Source organism: Vidua chalybeata, chromosome 2 (genome assembly GCF_026979565.1).
Source record: "Vidua chalybeata isolate OUT-0048 chromosome 2, bVidCha1 merged haplotype, whole genome shotgun sequence".
NCBI classification, from domain to species: domain Eukaryota; kingdom Metazoa; phylum Chordata; class Aves; order Passeriformes; family Viduidae; genus Vidua; species Vidua chalybeata.
Window position 1 is genome coordinate 94,622,809 of NC_071531.1, and position 22,426 is coordinate 94,645,234.

A 22,426-nucleotide genomic window follows, 5' to 3' on the forward strand; every position below is an offset into this window, starting at 1 on the left:
ACAATTGAAAGCACTATACAGAAGATTCATGTGAAAAATTAAAATCTTATATAAGTCTAAGAAAAAAAAACCATTTAAAGATAACTGTAAAAAAAGCATAGGAAATACAAGCAACTGAAATAACTTTAGTCCCAAGAGGTCAAGCTATATAAAGGATACCTTTTCTACTCTCATGATACTGGCTACAGGAGATCAAGATCAGACTAAATAAACAAGAAGCTTTTCAGCTCAACTCCAGTGCTATGTCCATTTTTACATTGCTAACATAATTGTTTTGCAAAGTTCTCTTTTGTTTTTAAATTGGCAAAATGGGATTTGGGAGACTAGATGTAATTCTCTAATGACCCTGCTAAAAAGACCAGATAAATTGGTTTTGAAAAAATGAGGAACTGTTCAAAAATACATGTACCTTGAAGCCACCACTATGTAGTTTGTCCATGTTGATTAGCCAAAATTTAGTTGCTACATATAAACAAAGTCTTGTCACTGACCTTGAATGGACTAGATTTGGTCTTTTCTATAAGACTTCAAGTGAAGCATCTGAGAGTAAAAGCTTGGTGAGTAGCTGAAAAGGGGGCCAATCACACCCCCCACTCACTGATTGATTTGACTTGGAGCAGCTCAATTACCGAAGGAAACTGCCTGTATTGGAACATCAATGTCTCCTGTGTTTGTGGCCACATTGTTTTATCCTGTCCTTTCTCAGATTCTGTTTTGCATTCAAAAACACACTGAGTAAAGTTAACATCATTTTTGAACCTCTTGTTGATGTAGGCAATACAGGGTCGGTCTGTCACCCAGCAAGACCGGGATTTACGTGTTGATTTGGGATTTCGAGGAATGCCAATGACAGAAGAGCAGCGACGACAGTTTAGTCCAGGTCCACGCACAACTATGTTTCGTATTCCAGAGTTTAAATGGTCTCCCATGCACCAGCGGCTCCTGACAGACTTGCTTTTTGCACTAGAAACAGATGTACATGTTTGGAGAAGGTGGGTTGTTGTTTCTTTTTTAACTCCTGATCTGTGTTTCCATCAATAAGGAAAAATTAGGCATGTTGGAGAGGGGATGTTACTGGGATGGTAGGGAGAAAAAGAGGAGCTGGTGTTAGCTGCAGTGCCGCTCTGTGTCTTCTCCCTTCTCTTTTTACCCCTTCCCAGCCTGGAACAGCTCAATTTCACAGGTAGTAATTCCTGTTTTTTTGAGGAGTTGTATAAATCCTGAATCCTAAACAAACTGAACTGCTCTTCCAGCTTATATTTAGCATTAGAATCTACTGCCCCTCTTCCAAACAGGATGACTTCTGCTAATGGCCATCTTCCTAACTGATCAATTAAAATAGCTTGTAACTACCTGCAAGGTGTATAAATAAAACCTCTTTCCTATAACATTTTCTGAGGAAACAATCTATTGACAAATTTTCTTTTGCATGCTGGTTCCTGGTTGGGTTTAGTCTTGGTGATCATATAGTATTTTATTACAGCAATGTGATTTCCTAGTAGTTTTGTCCATTTTGTACATGTAGAGGTACTCTGTAACTATAATATAAGGGAGACAATTTAATTTCCACTAAAGAATAGTTAATTTTCACAAAACTTGAGCATAGTTTTGTCAAAGGAGCAATTTTTACTACATTTAATTTCTGGTTTGGTGAACTGTTCTGTGATACTCACTTGGAAATAGACAATTTTGATACTTTGCTTTTGGCCAAGTATATGGGGTGTGTTCAGATAATGCTTGAAGGTTAAAGTTCAGATTGTATATTTTCAGTTGATGCCTTTAATTTTTGTTTGCTGGCCGAGAACAAATGTTGTTTTGTGGAAAGGCCACACTTACAGAAAGAGTAGCCTCAATATTTTCACACTGGGGTTTTATATTTTTCAGGAGTGACTGTTTCACAGGACAATTGCTCATCAGTTAGGCGTTGCTGATATTTCAACTAATGTTACGAGCATTTGTGGCTTGTGGAGCTATTATTAATGCTAGATTTATTATCAGTTAGCAAAGTTAATACTGAATCAAGTTATGGCCATTTTATTGAGTTTCCCCTTTAAAACAGTAGCAGGTGTTATCATCAGATGTTATCAAGGGTGCTTCAAAGGGCACTGCTGCAGCATGGTGAAATTTATATTAAATAGTTGCTTTCAGGCTGCAGAAACAACTCCACTGCCTTCAGCAGAACTGCCTGTGAAGGGAAGTACTGGTTGATGGAATAAAAGGTTGGAAGATGTTGTTCTCAGCTGAGTATTTGAATATAATCCTGTGCAGAAAGAGATAGCAATCAATTTGTTCATTAGACTAGCCTTGTTGATATTTTTAGACAATTTACAGACAAAGTTTGTAGACCAAACTTTTCCTTTTCATTCAAGGAACATTCACAGTATGGTCACAAAGAATATATTTATCTAAAATTTATTTTAATTATTTGTTTTTAATCCTACTTTTCTTCTGTCATTGCAGTCACTCCACAAAGTCAGTGATGGACTTTGTCAATAGCAATGAAAATATTATTTTTGTACACAACACAATACACCTCATTTCCCAGATGGTAGACAATATTATTATTGCTTGTGGAGGAATTTTACCATTGCTGTCAGCAGCCACATCCCCAACTGTAAGTACAATATTCCCACCTAGTGGTCATATTACAAATTGTTGTTAATAAAGCAAACTGCTATTTTCAGCTGACTCTTCTTCTTTAGGGACTCCTATTCCCTTTCTGCTAATTCCTTCAAGAATTTAAATTTATAATCAAACTTTGCACTTTGATATACAGAAGGTTTATAACATTTTGCATTTGAAATGCTTATTTTATCAGAGTAGTAGTACTTAGTAAGAATAATATTTCATAGCTATTTAATATTTCATTTAAAGGGATGACTATTAGGATAATGATTCCTGTAACAAAACAGCATGATGTCTACTCATTGATATTCATAAACCTTTTTTGCATGGCCACTATTAGTTTGCATGCCAAATGAGACCAGAAGTCGTCCCCTGCCTACTCTGTTTACTACTTCCTTCAGTAGATCCTTTCCCCCATTTTTTTTTTAATCTTGTATTGAAAATAACTTATATTTTTATCTCCTCAAAGTTGTAAGTTCTTAGCAGGTTAAAGCTCAGGCAGGCAGAGTATCATGACTAAAAAGGGAGAAATATTTTATTAATATTGCATTATTGATGAGAGTAATTGTGTTATTCGAATGGGATGCCTTGTCTGTGCTTTTAATATCTGTGACTATTTCTTCCATACTAAATGTCATCTTGAGCATTCTGTAAAAATGATCTGTAGATAATATAGGTCTTTGAAAGGGGAGCCAATGAGACCTAGAAAGGACTAAGAGACTCCTCTGAAATAATGTAGGTAATAGACATTGGAGACTGCAAATGTGGTTTGCAGTAAAAGCTCAAATATTTTTTTCTAGCCATTCAGCAATTGAGATTACTTTTTTCTTTACTGCTACTTCTAGTTAAAAAACTTTTTTTTTTGCAGATTTTATTTGAATGGTATGAATGTATGGGCTGGTAATTTGCTAAACATTGATGTAATTTTCAGACAGGCAATTAATATTTTTTTATGCTCTCTCTTTACTATTTTAACTGTGTTAACTGGAAAAATATTTGCAATAAGCAAAAGTAAAAGACTACAATTATTGTCTGTGTCACAAGAATAACATTAAGGTCCTGATTTTGCAAGTTCTTCATTGTAAATATTGACAAGTATGAGCAAGTACACACTGAGCCATCTTGAAACACAGGCTGTACTATCATTCTTTAAAGGACATTGGGGGATATTTTTTTAAAGCAAACATTTTAGGCATCATTTGAAAATGATGGTGTTATGACATATATAAAAATATAAACTAGGCACAACATTAATTAGGCTGTAGTTCCATTGAATGCCCTTTGTGGGTTTTAATTCTTGTCATGGTGTATGATACTGCAGAACCATTCTATGGAATAATAATTTTGAAGTTCACCATTTCCATCTATTTATTTTGGAAAATATTTATGTATGTGTGTGTCTGTATAGATAGTTCCCCGACATAGCCTTAATAGTTACACATCCATTGTGTGTCAATGCTGCCTTGTTCAGTAGCAGTGATTTTCATGCACTAATACAAAAGACTACATTTTCTAATTTGGTTATTATGCACATATTTCTCCACTATATGGGGACTGTGTGTATTACTTGAATGCTTAATTTTACCATCTGTCTAGGTCAATAAAATAAAAATAAATTGTGAAATAAAGTAATTCACCTAAAGTTTGGTTTCTGGCTTCAAATTGAATGAATCCTACTGTGTGGAATTAAAAAAATATATAAAAAAGGCTTCTTCCTGCCTATTCAACTCCATTCCCGTTCCTCATTGTCCATCCATAAAGATTAAAAGGAAGATGGATTTATTCATCACTGTGACAGATATGAAGAGTGCAGCCCATCCTCCCTCCTTAGAGCAGGTGCTCTCCCTCAGTCTTGCTGTGAATCACAGTTTCGAAGGGAGCAGATGCCCTGCTGGGCATCAGACCACTTGTGAGTATCCATCATATGATGAATGAAAAGAAGTTTCATACTGATTCTCAGACTTCTAATGCTTGTGCATCCTTGAACTGCTGTGGAGAAGTGGATGGATTGCTGGTTCAGAATGTATTTCTTCTCAATCTTGAAAGGGCAAAGTAGGCCACTGAAAGCAATCAGTTACAAAAGGCTGCCTCATCCTCCTCTTTCCTGAAGCTGCTAATGGGAAGAGAGAAGAGGTTTGAAAGTGGAAGATTGATATGACATCTCCACTGCATAAAAACACTTACAGCAGGCCTGCTACTAGCCTCTTTCTGCCAGAGTAACTCTTTAAGGGGGAAAGGACTTGTAAACTTTCTCCCTCACTGACTCAAAGACTCCCAGAATAACAGAATGGCTGAGGCTGGAAAGGGGATGCAGGAGGTCACCTGGTCCAACACCCATGCTCAAGCAGGGCCATCTACAGCCAGTTGTCCAAGACTGTGTTGAGACAGCTTTTCACTGTCTCTGGGGATAGAGACTCCATCACCTCCCTGAGCAATATGTGTCAGTGCTCAGTCAGCCTCACCATGGAAAAGTATTTCTTGATTTCCATGTGGAACCTACTGTGTGGTAATTAAGTACATTAATGAGTAACTTCCTATCCACAAGGTGCAGAGTTAAAATTTTGTGTTGCACCTCCTGAATCCCTCCCAACCCCAACCGTTCTTTTAGTCTGTGTAGTTCTGTAATGGAAACTGGTCTTGGTATTAGAAGTCCAGTCAAGCTGTGTTGTGCTTCTCTTCCGAAAGGAAGCTGTTCACAGGCTGCATAAACTGCCTCACTGGGTCAGCCCAAGGGCCCACGTGCTTTAGCATTCTGCCACCAACAGTGGCTGTTTGCAGCTTACATCAAAATGCAGAAGTCTAAGAAAGCATATTGATTGCTCTAATAACACTCTGTTTCAGCATTTAGGATTTTAACAACTAGAGAGGGTGTTTGAGCTGTCATATTTAATAACCACTGAGGAATTCATCCTTCTAGACTTTATCTAATCTTTTTTGAAGCTACTTACGCTTTTAGCTTCCATAATATCCTATGGCATTGAGCCTGACAAAGCAATTATATAACCTTCAAAGCACTTCTGTCTTTGTTTTACTTAAGCCTGCTTAAATGCATAAAGTCACTATGTGCTTTACTGTTTATACTATGAAAAGAGTGGTTAATCATGTCTTTATTCAGCTCCATATCCTGTATGACTTTGTAGGATTGAGTCTTATCTGCTGGTGTGCCTATTTGAATCCACACCGTCTTCTTCTTGTTTGGTCTCTGATCCTCCATATGTCTGTTCTGCAAAGCTTTTCTGGAGGGTCAAAACCCTCACATTTTGTAGATCCTGTACAATACATATATTCAATTTATCAACAAGTGTGAGCTCATTTTTACTTAATTTCTTCCTTCTTCACTTTCATGAATGGTGGCACTCTTATATTCCCATTGAAGGTCTTTTGGGACCCATATTGAAATTTTAAAGTAGTAGTTCTTACTTATTTCCTCTTAGTATAGTTTATTTGTGGCCTAGATCATGTATTTACAGCCACTTACAAAAAATTAATTCACTTTTTGATCTGAAATAATGAAACATGAAAGCAAAAAGACTATAGAACAGACAGCAAAGATCATTCTAGCCTTTAACTTTGGGATGATTGAAACAGGGATGGAATTCATGAAGAGATTAGGGTAAATCTCAGTATTCACTTGCGGTACTTACATGTGGCCTAGATTTCTAGCCAATGGAGATCTACTCAACAGAAGCAATTTATTCAGATGTCTCTGATGTAGACATCATGATGGGGATGTCCCTGTAGGGTCTGGCTGGAACGATTGTCAACCTGGAGTTCAAACCAGTCTCTTTTTATGAGATACCTTGTTTTCTAATGGAGAAAGACAGAAGCACATAGTTCCTTTTTCAACTGTCTCACAGTCCTGCCTGTTCACAGTTCCTTTATTTCAGTGAATCAGTCGGAGTTCTAGCAAATCTGGGCCACTTGTTCTTAAGCAGTCCTAAATTCTACTGCAAAACCCTCTTCTGAGCAATCTGCTATAAAGTTAGTTGCTCTTACACGTATCCCATTACCTCTGATTTTTATAAAGCAGTTCACCTATTTTTCATTAGTAGAACAGAATATTAGATGCTTGAATTAATTAAATGTATTTGAAGAAAAGAGCCAAGAATAAATTTAGCAAAATTACTTCCAGAATGCTGGAGCAATTGAAATTTTAGGGGGGTTTTTTTGTTTGGTTTATTTTTTTTGTGTGTTTTTTGGTGGTTTTTTTTTTTTTTTTTTGTGCAACAGATAGTAGTTGTGTTCCCTCCCTTGCTAAAAAAAAAGTTGTACTGTCACAGTTTCGTTAAAACGATGAATGATTGAAAAATTCCCCATTCAAAAAATATTTTTTTTTTCCTTTGCATAGTTCAGATTTGGAGTGAAATGGCAATTCTGGGCTGGGTGGAAGATTATTACATGATTCCTTGCCTGCTGTAGAACAGGCAGTCTTAACTGAAATATAGAATTCCTGTAATATATAATTCCTTCACAGTGGAACTCTTGTAATAGAAATCTGCCTTTTATCTTGTGGGGTTTATTTTTGTTTTCCTTTTTGGTCTGGTTTGGGATTTTTATTTGTTTGGTTGGTTTTTTTGTTGCTTTATTGTTTTTTTTTCCTCTTTTTTTTTTTTTTTTTAATCTAGACTAGGATGATCTGAATAGAAAATTTTAAATATAAATTATAAAAAAAAGGAAAGAAAAAGATGCATCTTTAGTATAAACAAACTACTCAAAAATCTGTGGGTAACTCAAGAGTGCAGAGAAGGTTATATGTTTGTATGGCATACAGGACAAAGGTTACTGTAATTCCCAATCATCTATTCCCACAATTTTTAATATTTCACTCAATTTCAGTTCTATACTACCTCTATCCCAGGATCTGTACATGGACTTGCTTCTAATGATGGTGTTTTTAAAGTGTTGCCAATTGTATATATGAAACAATTTGAAATGGAAGAAAATATTAACAGAAAATATGAGCAGTTTTTTTGATTTACAATATAATCTGGAGTGTCTTCTACTTTTAATTCTGATGTCTAGTATATTAAATTGGGAATATTCGATAACTCTGCTACAATTATGGGGAGGTCATAAATTACAAAATACTATTTCCTTTTATTTTCTCCTTTCTGTTGGGGATGTCTTTGAAGCTTTCCGAAAAAAAAAATGCAACCATAAAGAAGACTTTATTAAGATGTTGTGGAAGTGTGAAAAACAGGACCTGTAAGGGAAAAGTTTTGCAGAAGATGCTTTCTGTTAATAGAAGCTGGTTTACAGATAAAACATTTTGTGTACAAACTAGCAATTGGAAGGAATCACTGCTTGCTACAAGGATAGCAGCTGTGACAAAGACTTGAGGACACTGAGCAAGGCAAAAGAAATTTGAGGAGTTTAAATATATGTGACAATTTAGAACAAATTTCCAGACCCCTTGCAATCAGTTTGTTTTTCCACTTATTCTAAGAAGTCTATATTCAGCTTCTTACTTGCAGAATTCAAAATATCAGCTCTCAAATTGTGATCTGGGGGCTGCTGGTGTTATATGAATTGTCCACAAAACTCCATTAAACATTTAATGATGGCCTCATTAGGTCTGTGCATTAAAAGCTGAGATGTATGACCTGTGTAGAGTGTTAGCATTATCATGTTCAGGACTCGTGTGGTTCCACGGGTGCTCTGTGGTCTACAACAATTCTGAGAATCAAAAGTGGTAAAACTGATTTGAAAGTTGTCAGCTAGTAATTGAGAGATAATAGCCACAAGTTAATTCTCCAGCTGCATCCAACTATGAAAAGATGAAGACACATTTAAAAACTGGATGAGCATTGTATTTTCTGCCCCAAGAGGGAAGAAAACAGTTCGTTTCAGCTTGTTTTTCTTTTTGTTAGATTAGGTTTTTCCACTGTCTAAATTATAGCAATGATAACTGACATATGCTAAAGTTTCTTTTTATTTTTAAAACAGAACCAGTGAAAACTTAAGAATTGGTGCCTAGCCCAATTATTCTGTGATTATAGAGTGGTTCTACCTAAAACTAAACCATAAAAATTTAACACACATATTTAATTGTGAACAGTGAAATTTGAAGGCCAACTCAGTCTGAGTGTCTTAGTTTTGAATTTTTTTTTTCCTGTGGTTAAAAACATTGTCATATCTAGTTTGATACTGGTTTAAGTTGAAGAAATCACACCCAAATGTAATATTATAGTGACCTATTTTGTAGTGTATTCAAGGGAAGAGCATTATGCATGAAGAACCAGGATGCTTGTTGTAATTTATATTTGTTTTTTCAAAGCATTTTAAACATATTTGCCATCTCATAAAAGGATTAACTACTTTAGTATATTTCAGTTGATTGGCTTGTTGTAAAATGCTCATATCTATGTAATTAGTTAAAACATTACTTTGTTTTGCATTGCTTCATAGAATTATTTTATGTACTACATTAGAGAAGTACATTGCTTTGGAGGAATCAATGTTTACATGAAGTCTATAATAATACAAGATTTAAAGTTTTCCTTGTGCATAGCTATCTTTGACAAGTCTTTACTTTCAAATGTTCACGCTGAGCTTGAATGTTTTCCTGTTTTAAATATAAATTAAACAAATGTATAATTCCAAGATACTAATTTGTTTCAATTTACCTTGTAAATTTTAGTTAACTTAAATAATTTTCTTTTTCTTTTATTGTTGTGATCTGTTGTCTGTTTTGTCTGTTGCATGTCCAGGGTTCTAAGGTTAGTATTGCTGCTGTAAGTTTCAGTTTTTTGCATTTTCAAAAATATCTTATTTTTGATCATTTTATATTATGGCTTTTTAAACTTTTATTATTCTTACTATTATTTTCCTGTATCATACAGTGGAATGTGAGTAGGATTATATTAGGTGTAGTAATTAACTTTTCCTACAATATTTCCATTAATAACCTAATGCATTGTCAATGATGGTGCTTGCTCTTAGCTCCTGGGCTGAACATAGTCAGGTCTGTGAGCTAATTTAGGTTATAAATGCAGGTGTCAGTAGAGAAACTCTTTATGTCCTGAACATGTTCATTGTATGTGAGACTTTGTACTGCTTTTAAATTACACTGAGTAGTTATGGAATGGTGATCTGTTCACTTTTCAATGAGTTTTAGAGATCCCACTATCTAAAATATTGGTGATACTAGAAGGCAGCTTGATTAATAATGGGATTTATTTTAGACACTAGTGCAATACCATGTGCTGTATTTAACAGGTAGAAATTATGGTAAGTTTGGTGTAAAAAAATTGTCAGTTATTATTTTTCCTCCATGTAGCAGAATTTTAGGGAGATTTGTAAAAAAAAAAAAAGATTCTTTTTAATTCAAAGTTTGCTAAAATCTTGCTAAAATGCACTAAAGTCTTATATTAAGTGAATTTACTACATAAAATATAATACATGCAAAAATAAAAAAGCAGTCAATATTGAGTGGTTTAAGACTATGATTTGCACAATACAGTTGAAAATTGATAAAAATCAACATCAAGCAATCAACATGAGGCTGCAAGTGAGCCTGATGTTATTTCAAGCATGAGTTCAAAATTCAAGTTTCCATAACCACATATGAGTGTTTCTAGCAGACTATTACGGCTATAGATTTTTGCGAATATATTTTCTTTGGGTGCTTTCAAAAAATCTTCCAATCTGTTATAAAAGCTCCAGCAATCTATTTTTCCAAAAGGTAGGAACAGAGCACAAACTAAACAGGGGAGCCCTGGCCAAATAAAATAGGAGATAGGCTGAAAATCTGTCTTCTGAGAGTTGTCATTTTACTATTTTTCTAATATTATTGGGCAGTCAAACAGATGATAGCCCTTCCCAAATCACTCATGTGACCGACATACTACATCCTTAAGAGAAATTAAATGAAGGGCTATCTATCATTATGGTGACACATGCCACTTTGTATCTTTCACCTTTTGAAACAATTGTTTCCTTAATACTGTTTGGCACAGTTTGCACTTTTATAATTTTGAATGTGAAAATAAGAGTGAAAATTCAAAAAGAATTTGAAAATATTCTTCAAAGTAAGCCATGAATGAGGCTAATAACGTTTTAGGAGTATGGAAATAAACAAATTTTTTGTTTTCTGTATTTTTTATTTCCTTTGGAAGGAAATGACTTTAAGAGCACAATATATATATGTATTTTTAAAAATAAATGCTTCTAAGCAAATTAATAAAAGTATAGAAGCACAATGAAAGTACTTTTCAAAGGGACTAAACTATGTGCTCAAAGTCTTGCAACTGGAAAGCTTGTTGACTATCACTAAGAATCAGCCACCTTTAAACAAATTCTAAAATAGTATTTAGGCATATAATTCTGGATGCAGACAAGTATCACACATTCCTATTTTCAATTTGCCTAGCTCCAGAGGTAAAAGTGTTTAAACAGATATTTTTTGTTTTGGATTAAGCTGACTGTTTCCTTACTTATCTGCACTGTTAAATACCTGAAGGCATTTGAAAACATGACTCTGGACATCTAAGTGTCTTTTTGGAGAAAAAAATATTAGTTTTTAGAAATATTAAATTAATTCAGAAATTTTCTGCTGATTCCCACTAAGGAGAGTCTAATATTAGGAAGAAATACAACTTTCTGGGACATGTGAGCTGCACGCCATGTCACTTGTCCCTTTCTACTTTCCCTCTATTGTTGTCATGTGGTAGCAAACATAAATTGGAGAATTGGACTCTGTCAGGATTCTTCATGCTGTAAACATTCCAGGGAAAATTGATTCATGGAGACAGAGTGCAAGACTGTATGTTTTTTCCCACTCCACTCCTCACATTTGTTTATATGAAAGAACATAAAGTAAAAGCTATACATAGAGTAATTCCTTTAATCTGTTACCTGTTTGCATAGCCTATGGAAGAATATAAGAATATGTTGCACCCTTTTACACCATGCATTGCTTTATTATCTGCCCTTACTTTGTCTTTATGTAATTGCTAATAACTTTCTCATTTATATTAGACTTTTTCTCATCTATTACAGCATGTAAATGTAAATTATTTTCTCACTCTTCATGCAGCCTTACTTTGAATTTCACTCACAGCTTATGCTAATGGTATCAGTATGAGATTTTTAAATAACTTTTCAATCTATCTGCCATTAAGCATAACAATTTAGATTTCTATGTGTATATGCTGCCTTTATATTTCAGTTGTGTGTTCAAACTGTTTAATTCAATTATCTCCTTTTAAAGACTGAATTGGAAAATATTGAAGTGACACAAGGAATGTCAGCAGAGACAGCAGTAACGTTTCTCAGCCGTCTGATGGCAATGGTTGATGTGCTAGTATTTGCCAGTTCTCTAAATTTTAGTGAGATTGAAGCTGAAAAAAACATGTCTTCTGGAGGTCTCATGCGACAGTGCCTAAGGCTTGGTAAGTCAGCAGACAGGATGTATTCAATAGTTATTTACAGATCAATGGGTTGGGATGAATCAAATAGTGACATGTACAGGAAAGGACCTTGTGGGTAGAGCTTGATGTGATAAAGTAAAAATCCCATTTGTTATTGATTTGGTAAGTTTTTAAGGCCGATTCAATTTAGTCATAAGAAAGACATGTCTGAAAATGTAGTCTTAAGTAGTTCAAGTTGTATATATTCAGGGAGAGTAAAAATATTGAATTTAAGGCAGTAAACAGACAATTTTTTTTCCTTAAAGCTGCTCTGCTACCTCCATGTTGCAGTTTTTCATATCCAACTCTCCATGGAATTTGTAGGACTCTATAGGCTTTGTAAAATAAAGAGTGGGATACTTGAGTGCTAATTGATGTTCTAAATATAACATTGAAAAAAATATTCTAATTTGTGGTATTTTCCTTTCTTCTTTTAGTTTGTTGTGTTGCTGTGAGGAACTGCTTAGAATGCCGGCAAAGGCAAAGAGAGAGAGTAAACAAGACATCATTAATTGGCAGTAAAACTCAAGATGCTCTTCAGGGTGTAACAGCATCAGCAGCAACTAAGGTAACTGAGCCTTAGGTAACCGACAGCAATGATGACAAGTCTGAAGCACTGTTTTTTTAGGATCAGAAAATAATTGTAACTGCCTTCTCAAATATTTGATAAAAATCAACATCAGGAAAAGCTTAGGTTTTTCCTATTAGCTGGTTTATGGTAAAAGTGTGTAAAAGGAGGAGGCTTATTTGAAAGATGCAAACCTTGATGCAGGAGTATGACTGTAGCAATTCTAACTAGCTTTTTGGCCTACTTGAAAGAACAAGTCTCCTTACTCACTTCTGTCATCTATATCTGCACAGATTTTTTTATTCCATCAGGGTACTCTCCAGTTTTGATGAAATCGCATCTCTCTTAGTGGAATATTTGAGTTACAATAGCTTCAACAGACTTTTGAATGCATATTAGGCATCAGTATTAACTATCTGCTTTTAGAAGTGAATTTTATTGGATATTCAGTTACCACTTAGTTTTTCCTGTCTCATTAATTCATTCTTCTTTTTTTTTTTAAATATATTTTTAAATTGTTTACAGCTTTAAGACTTCAGGAATACAGAAATTAAAATCTGAAATAATTTGGCAGAGCCCATGACTAAAATATAAGACACTGCATGATGTAAAGGATCCCTTCTCTTTTGCTTTTATATTTTAATTACTAAATCTCTTTTTTTCTTCTCTAAAGACTTTTTCAAATAGCTGTGACAAAGTTAACTCTTTTCACAATATTATTTCATTAAATCTCACAAAGACATTACCTTTTTCAATATTGTCACATTCAATGCAAGCAAAATCACTAAAAGGAGACTTATAGGTGTTCAGGCCTCACATTTAATACATTTTATTTTTTAAAGGAAGCATGCTATTCTATCTTTTTTAAATAGTAGTAATTATTTTATCAGTAGTCTGTAATAAGTCTCAGTAAAATTCACATTTATTTTTATATTTCTGTTCAGCATTTTTAAATATAACATGCATATTAGAAATAATTTATTGTTCTGTTATGAAGAAACTATAATCTGAAACAAACTTTTGTGTGAAAATTATTATCTTAACTCTGTCTAGAGATACAGATTTTCCAAGCTACTGGACAGATGTAACAATTTATCTCTAAATAGCATTAAGACAATAATTCAAAGCATCAATTTTTTTCTAGAGCCCTTATCTGAGTATTATGTAGAATATCATCTATAAATTGATGTAATAGCTAAAAAAAAAAAAAAAAAAAGATGTCAAATTAAGGTTCTAACAGAAATGCTTTGATATTTTGAGGGAACCAAAAAATCTCACTACTTTTTATTTTTAGACTCCCCTTGAAAATGTCCCTGGAAATCTTTCTCCCATAAAAGACCCTGATAGGCTTCTTCAGGATGTTGATATTAATCGTCTACGAGCAGTTGTTTTTCGTGATGTGGTGAGTAATGTGTGCTGTAATTCTTTCTTCTGCAAAATCATCACTTGTATTTTGAAAGAGATTTTGATTGTACTCGAATTAAAATATCCTTCATGTGTTGCACTTCATATATTATCTGCAAACTATCCGCTTGTGACTTTGTAACTACCAGCCACCTTCTGCATTTAAAAATTATATTGATTAAGCTATTTGAGATTAGTAGTTAACTGTGTTTAACACTCAGCCTTAATCTTATAGACAAATAAACACAGCCAAGATAAATCAGTTACAACTTATGTTGATTAAAAATTGTTTTACAAAAGGTGTCAACTATTTATCCAAACAGGGTAGAAAGAAGAATTATTATATATGTTACAGAAATGCAGCAAATCAGTTTGCAAACACAATTCTCACCTCTGCTGAACATATTTATGTATGTAAACATATATAAAACTGTTTTCCAGATTTTTCTGCAATGGTTTTTAGCACAAAGCTGCAGCACAATATACTTGTTTTTGTTTTTTTAATGTTTTTGAAGGTAGTACAATAGGAATTATTACTGTCTACCTGCAAGTACATACATTATGTTTAAATTCTCCAGCCTGAGTTCAAAGAGGCAATATTCTGTCACCTATTCTTTTCTTAAATAATGGAGAAAAGAATACAAGAATGCATGTCTCTGGAACTTCTACAAAATAAATTAATAAGATAATTTCCAGTTATTTTAAGACTTGCAAAAACATGCAGCTAGGTCAAATAACACCCAAAACCAATGGAGAACAAGCACTGGATTTGTAATAGAAAGTACATACTTGTGGAATTGAGAAAATATGAAACTATAGGAGTAGATAGAAAAAGTTTTAATTTTATCATGTTAAGTTTTATGTGACAATAATAAAAGACATTTCAGTTGAATTAGAGAAATTTAATCTCAGTCAGGATCTAAGCCATAGATGGCAGTTTCCCTTGAACAGCAGATTACATGGGATGAGAAGAAAAGAAGACAGCAAAGTTATAGTGGTCCTGGCTTTCACTTAAATCAGTCCTGGAAACCTAGGATTGCTGCTGACATCTCCTGTGGAAGGGGAAATCAGAATATACAAGCTGGGATTTATTTCTAGAAGAAAAACAAGGGTATATTCTCCCTGCTTCTATTTGCTACCAGAAGCTGTTATGCCCGCTTATGCTAGAGAAACATCCATGAGCTTAGATTTCCCTCTCAGTAATTGTACCCCTTACCTCCTTCTGTCAGGGGCCTTCACAATCTCATCCTTGGGGCAGCAGAAGACAGTTGCCCTTGCTGCCAGGAAGCCTTTAAAGCACTCTCAGAGTAGAGTCAGGCCTCTGTTTTGGAAAGTCCATTGACTCCACAGACCCTGAGATTTGTGTAGTTGCCAAATTACCTCCAAAATTCAGTACTTAATATGTGCCCTGTGTGTGTACTACTCCACTGAAAATCCACTCAGCCTTCTGCATTATCTATTTGCTGCTGTGCTGGCAGAAGCAGCATTTCAGAAAGGTATTAACTATTAAGACTTGTGATGTTCTTGTAGAAAAATTCCATGAAAATATTCAATATTCTAGATATGTTTCTTTTTCCCTGGCACAGGATGACAGCAAGCAAGCTCAGTTCCTAGCTTTGGCAGTGGTTTACTTCATCTCAGTCCTAATGGTCTCCAAGTACCGTGACATTCTGGAACCACAGCGAGAAACTGCGAGGTCTGGGAGCCAGGCAGGTAGAAATATCAGACAAGAAATAAATTCACCAACAAGTACAGGTAAATTTGTTTTCTTCAAATGTTTTGTGATTTTTTTTTATTTTTCTTTTTGAGAACTGTAACTATTTTACTACAAAGTATTTTTAGTGAGTAACTTAAGATCCTAATAGGAAATTACATACTACTTTCTTCAAGTATAATAATTTGGGGTTTTAAAACACCTTGGCATATTTCAGGTAGTTTCTATATTTGCTTAGAGGGTATTACTAATTTTCACTTCTATTTTTTTATATTTTTATTTTTCTTTAATTTGAAAATAATTTTTAAAAAACAGGGTTCTTGCTGGAGTTAAAATTGTAAAGTACAACATAGTTCATCAAAAATCTTTCTTAATCTGTTATGTTAAGAAGAATAGATATCTTTATACCACAAAATGAATAAAAGGAGAATACAGCTGCTTGCCCTCATGAGTTGCCTTTGAGAGAGGAGGTTTGTGAAAGGGTATTAGTGGAGGACTGAGTACTTTCTTGGAGTCCTGCTGTATTGGTGCCTGCATTTAAAAGCCTATGGTAACAATACAATAAAAAGAAAACATTGCTATTGCCTTCTTTGACTGAAATGTTTGTGACTTGTTTTAGTAGTGGTTTTACTGGCATGTGTTCTTCAGCCTGAAAGGAAGGAGTCTGTTAGGTCTCAGAACCTGTTGGAAATGAGGGATGCAAACCTTACCTCTGTTTCAAATATGTTGCACTTAGTCCAGCATTTTTTTTTTCAAAGTCTGATTGGATTGATTATAACCGTACCTTCTGTGTTAAAAGAGTTGATAACAGGAGCTGCATTTGTCCACAAATTTTGTGTATGTTTTTGTTCTTGTATTGATCTTTAATTGCTTTCTTCATTTATGGAGTTGCTAATTTTCATTCTTCATAGAATTTTTCTTCCAGTTGTTGTAGTCACATTTAGTCATTATTTTATGATTCATCATACTGTTTTATTTTGCTAAGTTTACGTAATTTTCTGAAGTCAATGTGCTTGTAGGCTTCCCATTTGAAAAATACTACACAAACGTAGTCAGTTAAAAGAAATCATAATTCTTTTAGCCTTCCTGATTTAATGTTAATGTTCTGAACTAAGGAACTGCTACTTTCATCCATTATTGTCTTGCGTATTTGCTTGTATATATCTATCTATCTCTCTGTGTCTCTTTTTCCTTATAAATGTTGCTCTTGAAGTGCCCAAATAATAGGTATGCTGTTTCCTATCTCTTGATACGGAAATTGTTTTTTTCTTTTAGAAATGCCTTTTTTTTTTTGTTGGTAATACCATATTTGCATGTTTCAATGAGATAGGATATCTGTCATGGATCCACAGTGGACCAGGCCACACATGAATACTAGCTGGCTCACATTTGATTCCATGATTTTCTCCACAGTTGTGGTCATACCATCTATCCCTCACCCAAGTTTGAACCATGGATTCCTTGCCAAGTTAATTCCTGAGCAGAGCTTTGCCCACTCATTTTACAAAGGTAATATTGACATCATCTCCTAACCTGTTTGGGTGTTCTTATTTAATGTAATGCACTTCAAGAACTAAATGTGATGTTACTGTTGATAAATAAGTATACGCCTCAGGTTACATGGAGATCAGACCTGATGATACCTTTAAAACTTAAACTTCCTGCCTACATTCTTCTAGAAAATCTCTCTCCCATTTTCACTACAATTTCAATTATTATAATATAAATGATGTCATTGTAATTAAATATTATAATATTTAATTATTATAATATAATTTATATCACTAATCTTTAATTATTATAAAATAAAAGGAAATCATTAAAAAAAACAGTCAGGTGAAGGGAATGGATATAGGAAAATTTAAATGCTTTTGGTTTGTGGTTATTCTGCTACAATATTAGGCCCAGAAAAATAAAATCAGGCCTGTTTTGAAAATATTGCATACCACATGAAGTATAAAGTAGTTTTGTAGTATTCCCTTTCCCTGTATCTTTTCCTGTTCTTTTGCCTTCCTTTCTCGCTTTTTTTCTTGCCTTCCTGATGGTATGTAAACCTCTGATATTGTATGTGAATTATTTATGCCTGTTAATGTGCTGTGCTGTGTTTCTCTTGAAGGAAACCAATTTTTCTACCAAAGCAACTATTATATGTTTTGGGCCTGATTTGTTTTGTTTTGTTTGTTTGTATGTTTTAATAGATACTCCATAAGGTAGGAACCTGGGAAGGGGCGGGGGGGGGGGTTGTCATTTCTTGAAAAAGAGAGGGTTACCTGAATGTAACTTTAGCCAAATTTGCATGTACATTTCCACAATTATTTGCATGCAATGTGGTGTAAACACACAATGTAAAAGAATTTTAAAAATTTAATCTGATGAAAATGTCCTTGGTACAATTTTGTAAAATCTCACTGGGTAAAAAGGCTGATTTATAAAAAGAATAGGTGATTTAGGATGCATCCAGTTTATAAAGAACAGAAAAGTTAACATCCTACTTCACTAATAAGGTGACTTATGCTTGTCATATGCTGTTCTGGGAGAATTCTGTTAAAATACTTATTACATCAACTTAAACTGTCACTGTGTTAATCTGGAATTTCTTGAGCTTTGATGTGTGTATGTATGTATAAATTTGATGTGTGTATGTATATTATAAATTGCTTTACTTTTTAACTCTGTGTAAGCCAGGGTTTGTGATTTTGATTCATCAGATTATTGTCTGCCATACAAAGAAGAAAATATCTTTTATTGCTCAATGTTAATATTATTATCTATGGTACTTGTTTTACCTTGAGTTCAAGTAAAATAGTTTTGGTTTTGAAATAGTTCAATAGAGCTACATTAAAAGTGTGAGCAGGTTAGAAAGAAAAGTGGCTTGGCTTTAGAAATAAATTATTCAGTAAAGGAAATGTTATCTGTGGTTAGTTATTTTATTTGTTGGTATCATTGGATCCTTAAGGGTTTTAACTGTCTGAGATCTCAGTCTCTTTACTGCTTTACCCATTGGAGGGAAAAGAATTCCACTTTTTATATTGTGAACATAGTTCCTCAGTTTTGAACATCAGCAAAAAGTTAAATGAAAAAAAATTGCAAATGCAAAAGGCCAGAAGTCAAAACATAATTTGTCATTTCAAGAGAATCATTCCAATGGATAAGCCAATTGGGTTTTTTTTAATGAACCTGACTTGGTTTTGGATGTTGGCAGGAAATGTAATTTTTGAATATTATTTTAAATTTTAAGGTATTTTTACTTAATACAAAGTGGTTTAATGTAGCCTTTAAAACTAACAATACATTTTTAAAACGAAGTCCTACTTATTAAAAAATTGATAGAAATTTTGTTGTTACTTGGAAGTGAAGACATATTTTATTCATTCCATATGACACTAGGTAGATATAAATAATTTTTTCTTTGTTTATCAAGCAAATAGTATCATAATTGTTAGAACTGCACAGGAAAAGATCTCTTTAATTCAGGAAGAGGGATTGACTCCTTAAAAGAAAACCATTTCTCCATTTTTAGTAGAATCTAATTATCTGACCAGGAAACTTACCAGGGAAAGGGTAAGATATAATTAGGTATATTACTAGTATTTAAGATAATGATTTTGTTTTTAGTGGACTTCTTACTTTTTTTTTTTTTTTTTTTTTTTTTTTTCCATTTATTTTCCATGGGAAAATATCTGTAGTTAAAATCTATTTAAATCTGTCTGGGACCCTACTTGTCTCAGGTACATTGCAGTATGTGATCAGCGAATGCTGCCTATGAGAAACTGCAGCTGGTGTCAAGTGTAGATTATAAGAATTTTATCATTTTATTTGATATGAAACTCTTCCATTATCATCATAAAAATATTAAACTTTGCCTTCTTTATTGATATTACTGGATATAAATAAAAGATAGTATTGAAATAAAAGACCTTAAAATATACTTTGCGGGGAAATATATTCTACCCTTACTTACAAATATTTGTAGATGGCAACCTAATATTTCTTCTACTATTATTCAGAAATTGTCCATAAGCAAGATGTTATCTTACTGTGCTTGAAGATAAAAGGTCACACCCAGGAAGGAAAAACTATTACAGTAGTGTCCATGACTACCATTTAACAATAAAAATATTTATTTCTTTATAACATTCTATACCTCTGTATTTCTTTTTCCTTCTAACCTGATCCATGGGGAGAGAAAAATATATCTGTACCTGTAGGTTTACTCTCATCATAAGTTTGTTGAAAGTGATTATGTTTCTCCTCTTGGTTTCCAATACCTTTAAAGGGTCTTCAGTACTTCTAAATTAGTCAGTGCGTAATCAGACAAAGCAGATCTTGCAAAATTAAGAGAAAGTTCTCTCTCTTCAATTAGTTCATATATAGCATTACACTTTGAAGTAATTAATTACCAGAGTCTCAAGGGAAATGGCAGATCAGACCTTTTCTCTGCATCTGAAGGTTGCCTGAAAAACACAGTCCTACAAAAATAAATGCTGCAGACTTGCTTCTTCCTGTTCAAAATACCAAAGAATTAATTAAATTTAAATTTGATTAATTAATTAAATAGGGAGAATTACTAAATATGAGAATAACATTAAAAATTTTTGTCCAAAACCTCTGTACTGGATTTTCAGGGTTTTGTCTCAAAATCATCAATCATGCATCAGTTCTACTTTTTGGAAAATATTAGTAGTAAATCAATATTTGTGCTAGTCATCTTCATCTCCCTTAAAAACAGGTGAAGAGAGGTTAGGTCACATTTAGGGTACAGTTAATCTGACCTGCTTTGAGATCTACTGGTCACTAGAAATGCCAATATTCCTTCATTCACTATAGCTGTCACTGTAGACCTCTGTCTTGGTCAGATCAATTCTGACTCCTTTTGTCATGGCATAACCAAACTCCAGACACAAACACTGTTTTACAACAAAAGCTGGAATCAAATTCTTTGATGTCAGGCACTTAATCTGATAATGACATTATGTGTCTTGGTAATATCTCCATCCACATCTATAATTTTTTTAAATGTTCATAGATACAACTGTGTTAGTCAAGACATCATTAGTATCCATTTACTAGTTAGCAAGAACTACCCTTGTGAGCTTAGCATAAAATGCCAAAATTTTCATTTCTGAAATGGGAGCAATTCGAGCAGCTTAGAAAATGTTGGTTTGTTCTCTGTTGATTTTTTTGCTTAGATAACGATATTTTCCCAAAATTGGTATGAACATATCTATCTTATGTCTGGAAGATGTGCAACACAAAAATTAAGAGCAGCCTTTTCTCTTAAAAGGTAGAGGGCAATCAGTACATATTTTGAGAGAGAAATACCTTTCCATCAGAATGAAAGGAGAGATAGAGGAGCATGGTATCTTCTGTTAATAACAGCTAATAAACCTTACCATGCAAAACCAAGTATCCTTTTCAAATTACAGCTACCAATTTTAAGTAGATTTAGCTATAGTGGTCAGGATCACTTGAAATGAGTTTTTCCACTTCTGGTTGCTATTGAAGCTGTCCTTGCTTAGCTTACTTTTTTTTTTTTTTACACTTCAGCTGGTGTCCTGTTAATTACTGAGAACACAACTAAAATTAACCAAGTAACAAGTATATATTTTCAGTTGAAAATTGATGTTACCATTTGCAATATTCAGGAGTGTTTCAAAAATGAAAGCGTGGCAACAGTGCAATTAGCTTATAGTATATTGTGTGAAGCAAATCAGTATGTAGGTTATCAGAAACTTCTATCAAAAATTGATTGACTTTTCCACTCCCTTGCTATCACTGCCTGTATTTTTCCCAAAGCACTGTAAATTAATGGATTTCTTAAACATATGTGATGCAGATGGACTGGAAGCTATTGATTTATTTTTCTTGACAGAATGAATTATATTAAAAAGTTGCAGAAACAGCTTTCTCTTTGAGGACAAGTAAAGTATCCAGTTTTTCAGGTCTCCTAGGTATATAGTACTCTGGGAACTGTTTGTAATACACTGTTTGTATTTCTAATGTAGTAGCATAGAAATTTCCAGACTATTTTTTAACTATTTTGCATAAGGATAACATTCTAAGTATACAAAGTGGACTAAAGAACTAATTCCCATTGCCTGTGAAAATATTCTTTGCCTCAGGAAGTCTTGACAAAACTCACGTCTCCATCCTTCTCAAAATCTAGTTGTATATATGTTTCCTAGAAAAGAAAAGGCTATAAGGAGCATGGGTGATAATCATGATTTTCATAAATTCCTATTCAATTGCATTTCTGCCTGCTGCTCAAAATAATCATAATGCTCTTCTGATGAGACATATGCTTCTTATTCCAACTACATCTGAAAAGACATTCATTTGAAGATCATGAGATAGTAATGAATACATCTTAATCTATTATTTATGGCCCTTTACCAGATACTTAAGGCATCATAGGAGATGTTTGCACATATATTTCATTATTAATTGATCAGTCATTATGTATGCATGAAGCAGTTGTAATAGGGATTTTTTTATTTTCATTTATTTGTACAAATTACAGATGTTTTAAAAAAAAATTTTAAAGGTTTTGGTTTTCTAAAAAGTAGTGCTTAAACCAAAATGTTTTAGTATGTTTCCTTGTCTATATGGAACATTCTCTGTGCTCCAGCTGTTAATTTTTGTTGCTGGATGCTGTAACCTATGAGAAAGATTTTTTTTTTTTATTTCATTTGTAAGAAATGTCTA

General features: G+C 33.5%; 1 protein-coding gene across 2 annotated transcripts in view; it reads left to right on the forward strand.

Moving 5' to 3' along the window:
- Positions 1-22,426, forward strand: part of NBEA (neurobeachin) — a 454,830-nt gene that overhangs the window by 142,279 nt on the left and 290,125 nt on the right. For both annotated transcript variants that reach the window (XM_053932002.1, XM_053932009.1), the window contains exons 23-30: positions 775-992; positions 2,461-2,614; positions 9,336-9,344; positions 11,837-12,017; positions 12,473-12,603; positions 13,898-14,005; positions 15,594-15,762; positions 17,135-17,230. In XM_053932002.1, coding sequence (XP_053787977.1) covers positions 775-992; positions 2,461-2,614; positions 9,336-9,344; positions 11,837-12,017; positions 12,473-12,603; positions 13,898-14,005; positions 15,594-15,762; positions 17,135-17,230 — 1,066 coding nt within the window. The remainder of the gene's footprint in view (positions 1-774; positions 993-2,460; positions 2,615-9,335; positions 9,345-11,836; positions 12,018-12,472; positions 12,604-13,897; positions 14,006-15,593; positions 15,763-17,134; positions 17,231-22,426) is intronic.